This window comes from Hevea brasiliensis, chromosome 13 (assembly GCF_030052815.1).
Source record: "Hevea brasiliensis isolate MT/VB/25A 57/8 chromosome 13, ASM3005281v1, whole genome shotgun sequence".
Classification (NCBI taxonomy): domain Eukaryota; kingdom Viridiplantae; phylum Streptophyta; class Magnoliopsida; order Malpighiales; family Euphorbiaceae; genus Hevea; species Hevea brasiliensis.
Window position 1 is genome coordinate 11,602,028 of NC_079505.1, and position 19,296 is coordinate 11,621,323.

The window sequence follows — 19,296 nt, forward strand, 5'->3', positions numbered from 1 at the left end:
TAGAGTCGAGTCTCGTGTGCCCCACCCTGCAACATTACCGAATTTGTTTAATAATTATTTTAGAATTTTATAATTAAAATATATTAAATTTAATTTCAAATGAATTTTTATTATTCATTATAATTAATTCATTTAATGAATTGCTTTTAACAATATTAAATAAATTTTTAAGCATTTGATATGTGTTGAACATATTTTCATACACGTCAAAATTTTTTAAAATTATTTAATTTTGAGAACATGGTTGGAACACGACGTCTTTTTTTTTTGTTTATTTTTATTTTTATTTTTTTATCCTATTAATTATTTTACATATATATATATATATATATATATATATATATATATATATATATATATATATATATATATATATATATACTTTAAACACTTTTTCTTGCCTTTCGTTGTAAGGCACGATGGAAGACTTTGCTATTCATGGAAAATGATACCATTTTGATTACGAATGGCTAAATAATAATAAAAAAAAATCATTTTTTTTTGTTTTAATTAAAACTTTTTAGTTTTATATATAACTTTAATCGTAAAACTTTCATATTTTTTTAATTTTAATAATAAATTTAGTTAAAATAATTAAATTGATTGATTAATAAAAATAATTCTAATCCTTTTGATTTTATTAATTTGTTCAATAATTTTTAATTCAGAAAACTTCGTATTGACTAATATTGACAATGTAGATAAATATTTGAATTATTTTTATCAATTGAATCATCCCATTAAACAAACCACTAAAATTGAAATTAATATGAAAATTTGAGTATTAAATTGATAAAATTAAAAGACTTACTTAAAATTGAAAAAGTTTACAAAGGTTTGAACTTTTCTAGTCATTTGGTCATTATGAATCCAAGGTAATAAGCACTGAATCATTGGACTAATAGCTCGATGGTTAAGCACTAGCCTCTTATGTAAGAGATTTTGAGTTTAATCTTTGACCATTCTATATTTATTCTAAATATTTTCAAAGCATAAAAAGATAATGAGCAAAATCATATACAATATATTATGAATTTACGATAGAAATAAGCATGATATTGCGAGATATTTTGTCATCACTATGAAAAAACTTTCCATTACAAAATTTCACCTTTAACATCCTGTCGATTTGGTCAAAGTTAATGCTTCAGTCGTTGCAACTATGCTACAGTTGATCTCAAAAATTAAAGTTTTAATCATAAAAATTTGTAATAATTAAAAAATTAAATATATTAATTATAAATATTTTTGAAATGATTAATTTTAAAAATTTATTTTTATTAACATTTAAAAATAATAATTTTTATAAATGATTTTGAACTTCCAATTGCAATATTATATGAAACTATAATTTTTTTCTTTTTATTCTATGAAGGCCTAATTAATGGACCGAGTAACAATGGATAGGTAGATAAAGAGATTCGAACTCAAGATCTCACCATTCCCTTTACTTATAAGATAAAGAAAAACGAATCAGACTGCCCCTGATTGACATAAAACTATAATCGTTAATCTTTAATTTTGTACGATGAATATTGAGATATGTCACCAAATCTATACGATTTTAAATGCATATTTCAGTTGGCAGTCTCATTTTTCAGTATTTTATAGACCCAGGCTGTATAATAATTTGAGTTGAGCTTCCTAGCTTGATCCACTACTTGGCAAATGTTCCACCACTCATCATATCTTGAACTGCTTGCTTTAATGGAGTCAAGTCTTGTGTGGCCTGCCCATAAACAATTTTTCTTGCCTTTTTTATACGGCAAAAAAAAGGAATTAGTTTGCTTTGTCTGAGTCAAGTCTTGAGGGGAAGTGTGAATCTAATACATACCGTCTAGCAACACTTTTTCTTGCCTTCTTTATAAGGCAGAATAAATGACTTTATTGTTCATTGAAAATGATGCCATTTTGATTATGAATATAAGATAATAAGATTGAACCATTGGGCTAATCGCTTGATGGTTGAGCATTTGCTTTTTAGTTTAAAATCGGTTGGTTCAATTCAGAAACAAATAAAAATAACCAATTAATTAAAATAAAAAATATAAAAATTGAAATATGTTGAGGTAATGAAAGGAATCAAACCGAACCAATTTTATTATTTTAATTTAGTTTTTCGATTTTGACCTTCTCTTTTCACTTCTCTATATTTGCCTCACTTTCTTTGATATTCTCTCAAGCCAACTAATTACATACTGAAATAGAAAATCTTCGACACATATTCTTTCTCATGAACAGAAAAAATTATAGTATATATAAAGAACACTAAAAAATAGTATCATCTCAACTACAAATTTTCAATTTTACTTTATTTATAAAAAAATGAGACTTATATATTTATAAAGAGAAAGTATGTACTTGTGAAAATTATGTGCAATTTAGAGCAATGTCCAGGTCGAGTGCTATCCTTGAAACAATTAAAATGATTTGAATTCTAATATTTTACTGATTCGATTAATTAAAACTAATTCAAAATCTAATATTTTATGAGTAGGGTCTGATTAGCACAAGGGTCAGATTTGAATTATTTACAACTCTGACAATCAGTGCACAACGTGGTTGGAACGCAAAGTCTTCCTAGCTTGGTCAAGTACTTGGAAAATGTTTCAACACTCATCATGTCTTGAACTACTTGCTTTAATAGAGTCAAGTCTCGTGTGTCCCACCCTGCAACATTTTTTCTTGCTTTTTTTATACGGCAAAATAAAGGAATTAGTTTGCTTTTCTTGAATCAAGTGTTGAGTGGAAGTGCGAATCAAATAAATGACTTTATTGTTCATGGAAAATGATGCATTTTGATTATGAATCTAACATAATAGGTCTAATAGCTCGACCATTGAGCCATTGCTTTTTAGTTTGAAATCGATTGGTTTGATTTGGAATTAAACCAAAATAATCAATTCATTAAAATGCAAAAGTATAAAAACTGAAACTAGCCTAGGTTATTAAAAGAAACGAACCAAATCAGATAGATTATTTTAGTTTAATTTTTTGATTTTGATCTTCTCTTTTCACTTCTTTGAATTTTTCCTCAGTTTCTTAGATATTCTCTCAAACCAACTAATCATATTCGTTCTTATGAACATGAAAAATTATAATATGAATCGGAGTCATTAAAAAAATAATATTTTCTTTATTTATAAGGAAGTAAGACTCATATATTTATAAAGAGAAAGCATGTACTCGTGAAAATTCTAATATTTTACGAGATCAAGCAGTATCCACAATTAACTTAAAACAATTAAAATGATTTGGATTCTAATATTTTACTAATTTAATTAAAACTAATTCAAATTCTAATGTTTACGAGTAGGGTTAGTTGAATTATTTACAACTGTGATAATCAGTACAAAGCGTTGATCCATGCTCAATTATTTCATATCTTATAAATCAAAGCCAATTTCTGTAAATGTCCATATTTTGCTGCTTTCTGCAGTCCACAAGTTGGGGAATGGTCGTTGACTCGCAAGTCTTGATTTCAAATGGAACCACCATATTTTAATGCTCCCATGTCCGGACTGACTTTATTTGCGATTTCCATTCCGCCCATTTATATTTGGTTAAGAAGAAAATAGATAAAAAAGAAAATTTTGAAAAGATAATAAATGTTAGATTCTACTCCTATTTTCTTTTTAAATTGAATGAAAGTGGGAGAAAATGCTTAAAATTACAAAATTATCTCCTTATTTGTAGATTATTTTTGAATATTTAATGATAAAATTATAATTTTATTATTTAAAGAAATAACTTTCCTTTCAATATATATTTTCCTTCCTATTTCCAAACATATATATTAATCATTGTATTATTTTATCTTCTTCCAATTATTTTTTTTCCTTCCCATTCAAACATAGTGTTAATTTCTTTCTATATTAAAACAAGAAAAATTATTATTTAATCTCTCTATTTTAATAAAATTAAATATTTAATACTCTTATTTTCAAAAATATATTGATAGTTGTATTTTGTTGCGTCTACTCTTTAGTCTTTCCGTTTAGTTTAAATTATATTAATCGTGTATTCTTTTATCTTCTTCCAATTATTTTCTTTCCTCAAGAAAAATTATTATTTAATTTCTTTATTTTAATAAAATTAATTATTTAATTCTTATATTTTCAAAAATATATTAGTAGTTATATTTTGTTAGTCTACCTACTCTTTAGTCTTTTCATTTAGTTTAAATCAAGTTTTCTTGTCAATGTATTTAAAAGAAAAATAACTTACTATTACGAGAATTAAATAATTTAAAGACTTCAAAAATAGAAAGAGAGTATGTAATTATATTTTTCAAATTACATAATTGAATAAAATTACAAACTCGCGCATTAAATAACCATAAGGATTAAGCAGTAAATGGAAAAGAAAAATAGGAAATTAATAATATAATTTTTCAAAATAGAGAATCAAATAGTTAGTTTATGTAAAATAAAGGGATTAAATAAAAATTTTCCCTAAAAAGTTAACTTACAAATTAAAATTTAATTTCATACAATTTAATTAATATTACTTTTAGTATCGAAAATTTTCGAAGCAAATAAATAAATCACATTTATAAATAATTATATAATATTTATAATTATTTTTAAATTTTAATTATCATAATAAATTATTATTTTATATCACTAATAATCGTATCTTGATTTAACTACAAAATTGTAATGCTATTTTTATCATAAAAGTTTTTATTATATGATTGTTTATTAACAAAATTTATTTGCATATATATATAATAAAAAACTGACAACGTATTAAACCTAAGTCACGGGCACAATCATAGTAGCCACAATCATAGTATTGATAGGTGAAGTTAATCCAATAAATACAGAGAGTATTTAATTTAATTTATAAGTTAATTAATTTTATTTATAAGTAGAAAGTTAAACGTATATTAATATTTGATTTGATTTATAAATTAAAAAATATATTTAACATAAGTAAGAAATTTACTTATGACTTATCTATTTATTTTGAAAGCACTATTTGATTAATAGTAAAAAAATTATATTATTTCAATAATTTTTATAAATATCAATATTATCCTCGTTTTAATAATGGCAATACTTAATTACATATCATTTATATAAATTTAAACAATTAAATTACTTTTAAACATATTTTAACTAAACATTTAAATTATTTAAAAATTATTATTAAGTAATCTTACAATACAATTAACTACTTATTTTTTTTTAATTTAATTTATAAATTAAAAAAATATTTTAAATAAAAAATTAAAAATAAGTAGTAAAATCGAACATGTTCATAATTGACAATAGTGGTAATAATTAATGAGAACTTTTGGGCCCTAGCAGCCTCAAAATCCAATTTTCAAACACTGTCAAGCCCAGGGGCGAAGCTTGGGGCCGCAAAGGAAGTTTGGCCCTCAAAATATGAAGTTTTGGCGTGTGGATAGCTTTTTTTCTTTCTTCTTCTTCTTTTTGTTTTTTTTTTCGCAAGTTTTAGAGATTTCCTTTTTCATCTTTCTCACACATATGATCACAGGGTGCAACTACTTGGCAATTACTTTCTTCACCTCACCAATGACTTACAGTAAATAAATATAAAAAAATTTGAATAAATTTTTACCTTTTATAATAATAAATTTTTAATTAATTTATAGTGTAATTAATTAAAATACCTATTTAATTTTTTTTATACATATATTAATAGCAGTTCCAATAACTATTTCATTTAAAATTGTAATAAAAGTACTTTATTCAAAAAATAATTTAAATTTTATGAAATTTTTATATTTTATCTTATAATTTTTGTAAATCAATATTTATTTTTGTAAATTACAAAAAATATATTAGATTAATAAGAAAATAATATTACTTTAAAAATATATAAACATAATATTTTTTTTGTTATTAATATAATAAAAAAATTAAATTACTGATAATGAATTGAATTATTTAATTTTAATAATAATAAAATATATACATTATTAATAATTAAAAATAACATTTTATTATATTATTTTTAAAAAATACTATATTAAAGTGTAACTTTTTTATTAATGTAATATATTTTTATAAAATAATTCTTTTGAAAAAAAAGTCATAACTTTACATAAATTTATAATATAAAATAAATATATTTCATAAAAATTAAAATTTTAAAATGTTGTCATTTTCTATTAATATAATAAATATTAAAAATACATAATATTTTTCAAAAGGTAAATTTCATAATTTTTAATACTGTAACTTTTATTGGTTTTAATCATCTTTATTTGTATCTAAATTTTTGATGCTATTATATTTGTAATTTATTTTTTAAATTTTGCTTCTATATAGAAATATAGTTGATAAATAATTTATGCATAAAAATATAGATATTTAATTAAAATTTAAAATAATTCTATTAAAAATTAATGATAATAAAATATAGATAATCAAAATATTAGTTATAATTACATTCAATATATAATTATAATTAAATAAAATGTTTAAAAGTTTAAGAAATATTAAATAAGAAATTTATAAAAAAAATAATTAAATAAATATTAATTAAATATATTTAAATAAATAAATTTTGAGAAATAATAAAAAAAGTGCAAATAAAAAAATATTTAAGAGTATTTAGGTAAAATGAAAATATTTGATAAGAGAAAAGCGTGTGATGTGTATTAAATATCTCTTATGACATATTATATATACACAAATAAATAAAAATCATTTAAATAAAAAAAATTAATTAATAATTAAATATTATTTAATTAAATAACAATAATAAAAGTATTCAAAATCAAATTTTATAATAATCAAATGTTTCCTATTTATCAGGCCATTTCAATTAAATAAATGAATTTATAAAAAAAAGTATAAATAATTTTTAAATGTTACATTTAATCATAAAAGGTCTTAATTTTTAAAAATCAAAATTTAAAAATAATAATAATTTAAATCATAAATATTAAGGTAGTATTGTAAATAATAGTGATAATTAAAAGAAAGTAAAAAATTAAATAATAATTAATATTTATAAAATAATATAAATAATTTTTAAACATTATATTTAAATACAAAATATCTTAATTTTTAAAAATTAAATTTAAAAAAATAATAATTTAAATTATAAATGTTAAGATAGTATTATAAATAATAATAATAATAATTAAAAATGAATAAAAAAAATTAATATAAAAAAGAGTATGTACTAAAGGTGATGCGTGATAAGTTTTTTAATAAAAGTGTTACATGACATCTCCTTGAAAATCCCACTATACTTTATATATATGTATAGATTTTGTTTCATCGAGTCAAGTCTCCTCCCTCTTTCCTTCTCCTTTTCTAGTCTTTCTCATACGGCAAAATAAATGACCAATGTGAAAATTCGATTATCATCAACGTCACACATATTTCATGTAAACTAATAATAATGCAATTATAATGAATCAAATTTAATTTAATATAACACATTTTTTTTAAAATTCACAATTACTGAGTATGCAGAATCACAAACTCTTAAAATAAAGTGTTATCTTCGCCTTTGAGGCTTGAGATTATGATTGAAAGGTTAAAAATATATTTTTATAAAATATTCTTTTTAATATTGTTGAAAAAATGGTTTAATTATTTTAGAATTTTATAATTAGAATATTTTGAATTTAATTAATTTCAAATCAAATTTAATATTCATTATATGTATTGAATTCATGTTCTCAACAATAATCTAAATACCATGTTAAATAAATTTTTATGCATTTGATACGTGTTGAAAATATTTTCACACGCCAAAATTTTTTAAAATTATTTAATTTTGACAAACATCTTCTTTATTTTTATTTTTTTTACAATATTTATTATTTCTCTTGAATTAATTAACGAAGCAATATCCTAACACTTTGAGCTTTTTATGGACCCGGGTTGTATAATAATTTGAGTTGAGCTTCGTAGCTTGATCAAGTAAATGTTCCAACACTCATCATGTCTTCAACTGCTTGCTTTAATATAGTCAAGTCTTGTGTTGCCTGCCCAGAAACAATTTTTCTTGCGTTCTTTATGAGGCAGAATAAATGACTTTATTGTTCATGGAAAATGATGTTGTTTTGAGTGGGAATATAAGATAATAGGATTGAATTGTTGGGCTAATAACTCGATCATTAAGCACGCACTTGTTAGTTTGAAACCGGTTGGTTTGATTAAGAATTAAACAAAAATAAACAATTAATTGAACCTTTTGTCGAGTAAGAAAATCAAGCATTTTTAATATATTAATATATTTTATTTATATTATATATATATATTATATTATTTATTATTTATATTTCTATTTATTATTAATTTAATTTATTTCTATTTTAATTTAATTTATTTTTATGTATTATTAATTTTATTATTATTTTATATTAAAATTATGCAAAAATATAAAATCTGAAATACGTTGAAGTTATGAAAGGAATCAAACCGAATCAAATCGATTATTTCAGTTTAATTTTTCAATTTTAACCTTCTCTTTTCACTTACTTACATTTTCCCTCAGCTTTTTGGATATTCCCTCAAACCAAATAACCCCAGGCTATTGAATGAAGCAATAGCCTAACATCTTTGGGTTTTTTATAGACCCAAGTTGTGTAATAATTTCAGTTGAGCTTCCTAGCTTTATCAACTGCATTTTTTTTTTCTTTATCAACCATCAATTTTTCATTACCAGTAGAAGTTAGTTGTGCCACTCATCATATGTTAAAATAGGAGAAAATATTGCAATCATGTATAATAGTTTTATTAGAACCGCTAATCATGATAATCACATTATAATTAAAGATTAAAATACAATTATTGCACATACAATAATTACATTAGATAATTATTCTGAAAACAGGGCCATATTTTCTATTGAAACAATTTTGTTTTGCCAAGTCAAGTCTCCTCTCTCGTTCCTTCTCCTTTTTATGGGCTTTCGAGTAAAATAGCATAGGAAATTTGTCAAGTCATTGGATTTCATTTGCATTAATCCATAGCACTTTTTCTAGCCTTTCTTATACAGCAAAATAAAAGACCAATGTAAAAAGGTGATTATCACCAATGTTATGCATATTTCATGTAATCTAATAATAACGCAATTATAATGAATGAAATTTAATTTAATATAATATATTTTTTTCAAAATCTACAAATTACTAGGACGTAGAATCACAAACACCTAAAATAAAGTGTTTTCTCTATATTTCAAGCTTGAGATTATGATGGAAATGTTTTTTAGAAGACATAATTTTAAATATTATTGAAAAGTTTGTTTAATAATTATTTTAGAATTTTAAAATATATTAAATTTAATTTCAAATCAATTTTTATTATTCATTATAATTAATTTATTTAATGAATTGCTTTTAACAATATTAAATAAATTTTGATGCGTTTGATACGTGTTGAACATATTTTCATACACGTCAAAATTTTTTAAAATTATTTAATTTTGACAACATGGTTGGAGCACGACTTCTTCTTTTTTTTGTTTATTTTTATTTTTATTTTCCTTATCATATATATATATATATATATAAAATTTATATGATTTGTTATTATGTAGTTATTATTATTCCTAAAAATATAATTTTAAAATTTGAAATAATTGATTTATATTTTTTATACATTGGAAAGTAATAATAATTAATTTGATATTATTTCATTATTATTATTATTATTTTACTTAAAACATTTTTTCTTGCCTCTCTTTGTAAGGCATAATGGAATACTTTGCTGTTCATGAAAAATGATACCATTTTGATGATGAATGGCTAAGGTAATACGTACTGAATCATTGGACTCGTAGATCGATAGTTGAGCACTTGCTTGTTAGTTTGAAATCGGTTGGTTCAATTTGGAATCAAATAAAAATAATCAATTAATTGAAATACAAAAAAATAAAAAAAAGAAAACTCAAACATTCGGAGATAACGAAAGAAATTGAATCGAATCAATTCTATTATTTCAGTTTAGTTTTTCAATTTTGACCTTTTCTTTTTTACTTCCCTATATTTGTCTCACTTTTTTGAATATTTTCTCAAAGTAACTAATCACATGCCAAATAGAAAACCTTCCACACATATTTTTTCTCACAAACAGAAGTGCTAAAAAGTAATTTTATCTTGACCATATATTTTTAATTTTACTTGTAAAATGAAGTGAGACACATATTTGTAAAGGGAAAGTATGTATTTGTAAAAATTAAATGCTCTCAAAGATTTAGGATTTGATTAACACAAGGGTAGGTTGAAATTTTTACAACACTGATAATCAGTACAAAGCATTGGACCTCGTGATTCGCGCTCAATTATTTCATATCTTATAAATCAATGCTCAGTTATTTCAAATCTCTGTTAGGGTCCATAAGTTGATAAATGGCCGTTGACTTGCAAGTCTTGATTTGAAATGGAACCACGATTTTATAATTATGCATATATACTCAACATTTTAAAATTACCAAATTATCTCTATATTTTATAAATTATTTTTGAATATTTAAAGATATATTATAATTTTCTCATTTTAAAAAATAAATTTTCTTTCAAAATTATATATACATATGCCTTGATCATTGTATTCTTTTATCTTCCTTCAATTATTTTCTTTCTCCCATCTAAATATAGTATTAATTTATTTCTATATTAAAACGAAAAAAAATAATATTTAATTTCTCTATTTTAATTTAATTAATTATTTAATTCTTTTATTTTAAAAAATATATTACTCGTTTACTTTGTTTTATCTACTCTTTAATCATCTTTCCGTTTAGTTGAAATCAAGTTTTCTGTTTGTCAATGCTCTGTTGCCCTTGAGTAGCTCATAAGCATTTTGCAGACAATTAGTTTGGAATTTTTTTTTTTTTTTGGAATTTTCCATTTGGGGATTATGAATAATAAGTGGCTGAATTGCGTAGATATTTTTATAAGCTAATTTTTATTAAATTTAGCTAAATTACATAGAAGGCGTATGCCAAGAATTCCTTTTACTATTGTGCTGAATTTCTCAAATTTGGTGTGGAATGGAGCTTGATTTTATTAATGGGTGAGGGGAATTCGAGAATACTCACCACAAGAAGTAAATGGGCAGAACAGAGAAAAATTATTAAATACAATTATTGTATATTGAAACGATTTTATTTTTGATTATCGATCATGGTAGATTCTATATTGTTTACAGTGCATGTGTTATATATACAATGATTATTTCGAATATATTTGTTTTTGTTCTAACTTATTAAAATTTCCATTCAAGAAGGAATCAAAATTTAAGTTTGAATATTGCTAAATGAGTGTGTGTGTATATATATAAAAGTTTTGTAGAATTTGATTTTGAAAGAAAACTGAAAGTGACTCCTTCCTCTCATTCAAGAAATGAGCAGTATACAATTGTATACAAAGTTACCAATGTCTGTTACAACTCATCTAACTAACTGACAAAAACAAGTAATAAATTTTATGCAAATTTTAACCAATCCAATTCCAGGCAAGCTATAACCAACAATTCGAGAATTAGTTCCAACAATATTGAAGAGTTAATATTATTCTTATTGCTAATTAGTAATGAGTCTAGTAAGTCACACACATACGAGTAATATGATCAAAGTATAATTAATTTGATTAATTAATTAAATAGTTTAATTAATTAAATTAACAAATTAAGTTTGCAATTAGATTGTAGATTGAAACTAAATTTATCAATAGAAATATTCAAGTTAATATTTAAAGTGTTTAAATATAAATTTAATTAATTAAGCATAAGAAAGGAAGTTAATTTTAATTAATTTGGGAAATTAATTTTTGGTTAAATTGACTAATGTTGACTTAGTCAAAGGAGAGAGAAAATTCAATTAATTAGTAATTTTCTTATATTAATTAATTATAATTTTAATTTCCTTAATTATCTTGGTTTGACAAGTGGCCAAATTAAATTTAGAAACTCATTTAATGGTTAAATGAAAATTTGACACTTGTTGGCTTAAAATGATTGAGGATAATTATGGGAAATTAAGATAAATATTAAAAAGGAGAGAAAAGAAAATATTCTTCTTCTTCTTTCTATTATTGCCATCCACTCTTTCTCTTTCATAACCAAAACTTTTCTTCCTCTCTTCCTTAACTCAAGAGAAATCAAGTGTTGTTACTCTTGAATTAAACTTTGAGAAAGTGATTCTCATCACTTCTATCAAGAAAACCCAAGAAAACCCTAAATTCCTCATTCTTTCTATATTGGCCTAATCAAAGGAAGAAGTTCCAAGGGTTTTTGCTTGCTCCAAAGGTTGCTATGATCACTTGCTTGTGTGGACAAGCTAAAGGGCTAACACTTGGTGGTCTATACTCCCCTGATTGGTGGTTAAATTTGATTCTGCACCTAAGGGGTAATTTTTCCTAAATTTACTTAATTAAATTTTGAACTTTTATTTCCTAATGGCAATTAGGTATTTTAGCAATTGAAACATAATTTGGTATGACCAAATTATGTGTTTTGCAATAGTTTAATTGGTTTACAAAATGCATAAAACCCTTAAGTTATTTTTCTTTAAGAAATGATCTTGAATTTAATTTTAGACCAAGAAAAAGACGAAGAATTGAGGGAGATGTGAGTCTTGAAGTTTGTATGCATTTCAAATCATGACCTATAGACACCCAAATTTTGGGCAGCCATAACTTACTCTATTTAATAGCTTTTTCATGATTCTTGAAGCTAAAATTATTAGACTTTCATGAAGATTACACATATAACTTTTATATAACTTTTACAAAAGCAAAGTACATAAAAATTAATTAAAAATAAAGTGACAAAAATAAGAATATGTGCAGAGTTATTATCATTCTCAAATTTTTTACATATGCATGAATGTTATGAAAATATAAGACTATCTAGAGGCACATAAATATGAAAGAATAAATATATGACATATTTCTTGAATATTTATAATTTAGAACACGTACTTTAAAGAAATCTTAAAAGTTTCTTGAGGAAGAGAGGAAAAAAGATATAAGAAGAAAGAAAGATGGAGATGGGGAAAACTTACTGAATTAGGGAGATAGAGTGAGAGTTTTTTTTTTTTTTTTTTTGTTTCCTTCTGTTGTGTTATTCTCTTCTCCCTTCCATCTCTCTAACTCTGTTTCTTCTTTTCTATGGGATATTTATAGGGTTTAGGTCAAAAAATTATATAAGAAGTTTATGTAATTATATAAGAAGATACAATGAGTCTTAAAGAAAAAACTTTCTATTTAATTTTTATTTTCCTTTAAAAATAAAAAGAATTGTGGGCTTTTATTTATTTTATCAAAATACCATACTATGCCTTATTAGCCTTAGAAAGCCCAATTAGATCCAATTAGGTTTTTTAATAAAACAAATTCCTAAAATTAAATTAAAAAAATGAACTTTATTTAAATTTAATTAAACATTTTTTACTCTTGAAAATTATTTTCTCCAAGAAATATACTATGCATATGATTATTCATTTTTAATGTCTTTAAATATATCTCACAGTTATACAAATTTTTCATCATTGAGTTCTTCACAACCTCAATACACATACTCATAGGGTACAAAAATAGGGGTCCACAAATAAGATGCAATGATGGACTTATCCGAAGATGCATTCCAGGGGAAGAAGTTGAAAGTATACTTCAGTATTGCCATTCCTCGCCTTACAGAGGACACTGCAACACTTCAAAAATAATGCAATCAAGTTTCTAAACAAGTAATGTAATGCTAATTATATTGAAAATATTTGTGATGAGTTTGTAGGCTTCCAAAATTTAATATCATAATTTGCTTCAAAATCATGAGTATGAAAAAGCAAGAAGAGGAAGCAAAGCCTTTTTATAAACCTACTATGTTAACTTTTTTATTTCCATCTTGTAAATTTCAATCAATTAGTTGTATTGGTTTAAGTCTAGATTTACATAGAAAATTTTACACAACTTAGTTTTCACGAAATTCTTAATTAAAAGGGAGCAAATCAAAATGTTCACTTTTTTAAAAAATGAAAAATTAATTTGGGAAAGCATTTTAGTTGAAAGTTACATTTAATTTACTTTCCAAAGCTTCAAATGGATTAGAAATCCGATTTCTATGTTAAAAGTTATTGCTTTTTTTTTTTTTTTTTTAAGTTTTTGGGGAATCAGAGCAAAAGCACTATAGGCAAACGAAACTAGGATTTTAGGTAGGCAAAAGTCTTTTTTCAAAAATGACATTCTAACTGAAGGGATTTTGGTAGCCTAAAGTAAGGACTTCGACAGCTGAACCTAAGTTTTTAGAAAATATATATATATATATATATATATATATATATTAAGTGATTGAACAACAAAGGTCATGCTAAAACTATGAATAAAAGTTTTTTGTATCTAGAGAAAGTTACAGCCACCATTTATTTATGAATTTATTACATTAGAATCCTCTTTCACACTTTCTTTATCTATAACTTGAGTTAAAGCATTTAATTCTTTGAGATTTCTTTTGAATTGTAATTTTTATTGTTTTGAGATAGAAAGTGAAGTTGTTCAGTAAATTTATTATTTCTCTTCATTAAATAGTGGTTGTACAATATTAAGTTACTCTTTGGTGAAAAAAAGATTGTAAGAGAGGTAGAGTTTAGTCTCAAGGAATAATAAAAAATTTAATCATCACCCTATGAAGATTGATTAGTGGAGTTAACTCTCAAGAAGAGCTTGAGGAGAAGATATAGGCTTTGAAAGCTGAATTTTTATAAATTTCTTGTGCATTTCAATTTTTTTTTCCCTCCATTCTTGTTCTTTAAATTGCTAATTTTCATCTTAGCTTTCAAATTTTTAATTACAATTCAATTCACCCCTCTTGGATTATTTCAAGGGACAACATACATTTTAAATATAATAAATATAAAATTAAAACTATATTTAAATATATATTATATTTAAAATATATTTGGCAATAATTACTATACTTTATATATTTAAAATATTTGAATATTTTATATATTTAAAATATATTTTAAATTTTATGTTAACTATATTTAAAAATTTGGTGAAACAAAATTTAAATATATTGAACAAATTAAAAAAAAAATGCACAATATGAAAAATGGATTATTATGTAAATGAAAGATAGTTTAAATGCCTTTTTTTTTCTTTATATTCTTTTATAAAACTATAATTTATCACTATAGTCTAAATTTTATTTTTCTTGAAATAAAAAATAAAAATTAACGTGATTGACATTTAAAAATAATAATAATATATTATATTGTAGATCTAATATGTATAATTATTAATTATAAAATATATTAACTTATAAAGTTTAAAGGAAGAGAATGAAGAGATTATTTTATTAATAAAATAAAATTTTAAAGATTTAAACGTTTTGATTGAAAATAGAATTAAGAATATTTTAATATTTTATTATAATTAATGATAAATTAATATGTTAATAAAATAAAAAAATGAGAATTAAATAATATAGCAATTAATATTTTTCAATAGGACAAACGTTACGTTGTTTAGCTCATTAGTAGCCTGTTTATATAAAAGTTCTTTACATAATAAAAGAATTTTTTGATAAATTTACTATCACATTATTTATAAACAAATTAAATAAATTAAATATTTTATAATAATATACTATTTAATTTTTTTAACATTTCTATAATTATAAATAAATATAAATATTATGAAGTATTTGATTAGTTTAATTTATAAATATCATGATAGATTAAATTTACTTATAAGAGAATTAATTAAAAATTCCTTTTTTTTTAGTAGTATAGCAATAGTATAGCAATAGTCATAATATAAATATTGTGACTTCATAGTGTTTTTTTTTTTTTAAATAGGAAAAGTTTTTTTAGTGAAAGATATTGAATAAATAATTTGAATTAGTGATTTTCAAAGAGCTATATTTAATTAAAATTTGAGCTATGAATTAAATTCCTAACTTTTTTATATAATTTATTTATAAATTATTTCATTAATTTTTATGATTGAATTCTATCATATGTTTTAAACTCAAAATTTTACAGTTCTAAAATTAATTAGATAGTATTTTTATAAAATTTTTTTAATTTTAAAAAGGAAATTTATTATTATAAAAAAACCCATATTATTTCGTAAATTTTAAAATTATTGAATTATTTATGAAATTATATTTAAATTTAACCAAAATTAAATAGAAAACTAATTAAATCAAGGAATGAAAATCAATTAATCTCTCACTCTAGCCATAGGAAAAGGCTAAAAAAAAATTTTATATTAGGAAAACTAAAATAAAATTTCCTCTTTTGTTTATTGTTCAAGCACACCAATCCCCTTCATCAATTTCATTCCACAGTACATAAATGCCATTGACAAGGCAGATGAAGCACAATCTTCCTTTTCACATTTTTCACAGAAGTTCTGTACATATGGCTGCTCCTTTCATCTTGATTGTTTTCTGTCTGATTACATCCCCTCCGTCTGCATCTTCATCATCATCAACTCATCATAATGATTATATCACTTTAAATGAAGGATCATCTCTCTCCGTAGAGAGGCCAGATCATGTTTTGATTTCACCTAATGCCATTTTCACAGCTGGTTTTTACCCAGTTGGGGAAAATGCTTATTCCTTTGCTATATGGTTCACTGAACCCTCTTGTTCTAACTGTCGCACGGTAGTCTGGATGGCTAACCGAGATGCACCCATTAATGGTAGAAACTCAAAGCTATCTCTGCTTAAAACTGGAAATCTCATATTGACTGATGCTGGTAAATCAGTTGTTTGGGCCTCCAACACTTTCTCACTCTCTTCATCTTCATTGCAGCTTTATGATACTGGCAATCTCGTTCTAATCACTACTACAAACCGCGTCATTCTATGGCAAAGCTTTGATGCACCTACAGATACCCTTCTTCCTCTGCAGCCACTCAACAGAGACTCACTTCTTGTTTCTTCAAGAAGCTTGACAAACTTTTCTTCTGGTTTCTACAAGCTAGCTTTCGATGACGATAATGTTCTTCGTCTTGTTTATGATGGTCCTGAAGTTTCAAGTGCTTTCTGGCCAGCCCATTGGCTTCTGAGCCGGGAAGCTGGGAGATCATCGTACAACAGCAGCAGAATCGCTTTACTTGACGCATTTGGCAATTTTACTTCATCAGATAATTTCACTTTCTTCTCTGCGGATTATGGAGTTCAACTTCAGCGAAGATTGACCCTTGATTTTGATGGTAATCTTCGACTGTACAGCAGAGAGAATGAGAACGGAAGCTGGGTAATTTCATGGCAAGCCTTTGCTCAACCATGCAAGATTCATGCAGCTTGCGGACCTAATAGTGTTTGTAAATATGTTCCTAGCTTTGGTAGGAAATGTTCTTGCCTCCCAGGATATAAAATTAAAAATCCTGCTGATTGGTCTTTAGGATGCGAACCAGAAATTTTGGTTTCTAGTGTTGAAACCGAGGTTATATTCATTCGATTACCTCACGTTGAAATGTATGGTTATGATTTTGGTTACTTTGAGAATTATACTCTGGAGATGTGCAAGGAAGTATGCCTACGAAGATATGATTGCAAAGGTTTCGCATTAAAATACGTCTTCCAGAACCACCCCGACAACGTTCCTTATTGTTTCCCAAAGTTACAATTGCTAAATGGATATACTACGCCAAATTTCAGAGGAGATTTTTACTTGAAAGTGCCAAAAACAAGTCCTTACAAAGACTGGTCAGCTAAAGAACTCACTCTAGATTGTCCTGCTGAAGCTACTAAGCAGCTTGAGAGAAGGTATGTTAAAACTGATGGAAACAGGTCAGAAAAATTCTTGCTTGGTTTTGTTACTGCAGTTGGGATAGTTGAGATTCTTGCCATGGTTTTGGTGTGGCTGTACTTCATTGGAAGCCGGCAAAAGATAGATGCAACTTCTGAAGACTACTTTCTTGTTGCTACTGGTTTCAGAAGATTTACCTACTCAGAGCTTAAGGAAGCAACAAGAAATTTCAGTGAAGAAATTGGCAGAGGAGCTACCGGAATTGTCTATAAAGGGATATTAGATGATCAGCGAGTTGCAGCAATCAAACGACTACACGATGCTAGCGAAGGAAAAGCTGAATTTCTAGCAGAAGTAAGCACTGTTGGGAAGCTTAATCACATGAACTTGATAGAGATGTGGGGATACTGTGCAGACGAAAAGCATAGGCTTTTGGTCTACGAGAATATGGAGAAGGGATCCTTAGCTAAAAACCTCTCTTCCATGGAACTTGATTGGAAAAAGAGGTTTAAAATTGCATTGGGCACTGCTAAAGGCCTAGCTTATTTGCATGAAGAATGCTTGGAATGGGTTCTACATTGTGATGTAAAGCCACAGAATATACTTTTGGATGCTAACTATGAGCCTAAGCTATCAGATTTTGGTCTATCTAGGCTACTAAGCAGAGGTCATGAGCTTCACAAATCAAGCTTCTCAATGATAAGAGGAACAAGAGGTTACATGGCTCCAGAGTGGATATTTAATCTGCCCATCACTTCCAAAGTGGACGTCTACAGCTATGGGGTGGTGGTGTTAGAGATGGTGACCGGAAGGAGCCCGTCGATGGCTGATAATGGGGGAGAGGTGGAGCACAAGAGGTTGGTCGAATGGGTGAAAGAGAAGAAACATGGAGCTTCTGCAAAGAGTAGTTACTGGGTTGAAGAGATCACAAATCCTGCCATTGGAACGGACTATGATAGGAAGAAATTGGAAGGTCTAATTGGAGTGGCATTGAAGTGCGTGGCGGAAAGCAAAGACGCTAGACCCACCATGAACCAAGTAGTTGAGATGCTTCTAGAGATTGAAAATCATCATTAGGCAAACTGAGAATTTTCTTCTACATTGTATCTACTTTGAATTCAAGATATATGATAGAAATTGATATTCAAAATCGGTAATATCGGCGAGACATTGATCCATAAGTATGTTTTTCCCTAGCTAATCAACTAATATTATACATATATGTATGTATATATATAACTTCAAACACTTTTTCTTGCGTTTCTTTGTAAATGCATAATGGAAGACTTTGCTGTTCATGAAAAATGATACCATTTTGATTATGAATGGCTAAATAATAATAATAAAAAATTTTGTTTTAATTAAAATCTTTTAATTTCATATATAATTTTAATCTTAAAATTTTTATATATTTTTAATTTTAGTAATAAATTTAATTAAAACAATTAAATTCATCGATTAATAAAAATAATTCTAATCCTTTTGATTTTATTAATTTGTTCAATGATTTTTAATTCAGAAAATTTCGTATTGATAGAGAAGTATTTAATAATTAAGCAATATAAATGAAAAAGCTAAAAAAATTAAATA

General features: G+C 24.8%; 1 protein-coding gene across 1 annotated transcript; it reads left to right on the plus strand.

The window, feature by feature from the left end:
• The first annotated feature begins 16,365 nt into the window (after nt 1-16,365).
• Nucleotides 16,366-18,938, plus strand: LOC131171816 (putative receptor protein kinase ZmPK1). Its single transcript, XM_058131796.1, has one exon. It carries the CDS (start codon nt 16,366-16,368, stop codon nt 18,781-18,783), a length of 2,418 nt encoding a protein of 805 aa, XP_057987779.1. The 3' UTR covers nt 18,784-18,938.
• The last annotated feature ends 358 nt before the right edge of the window (nt 18,939-19,296 follow it).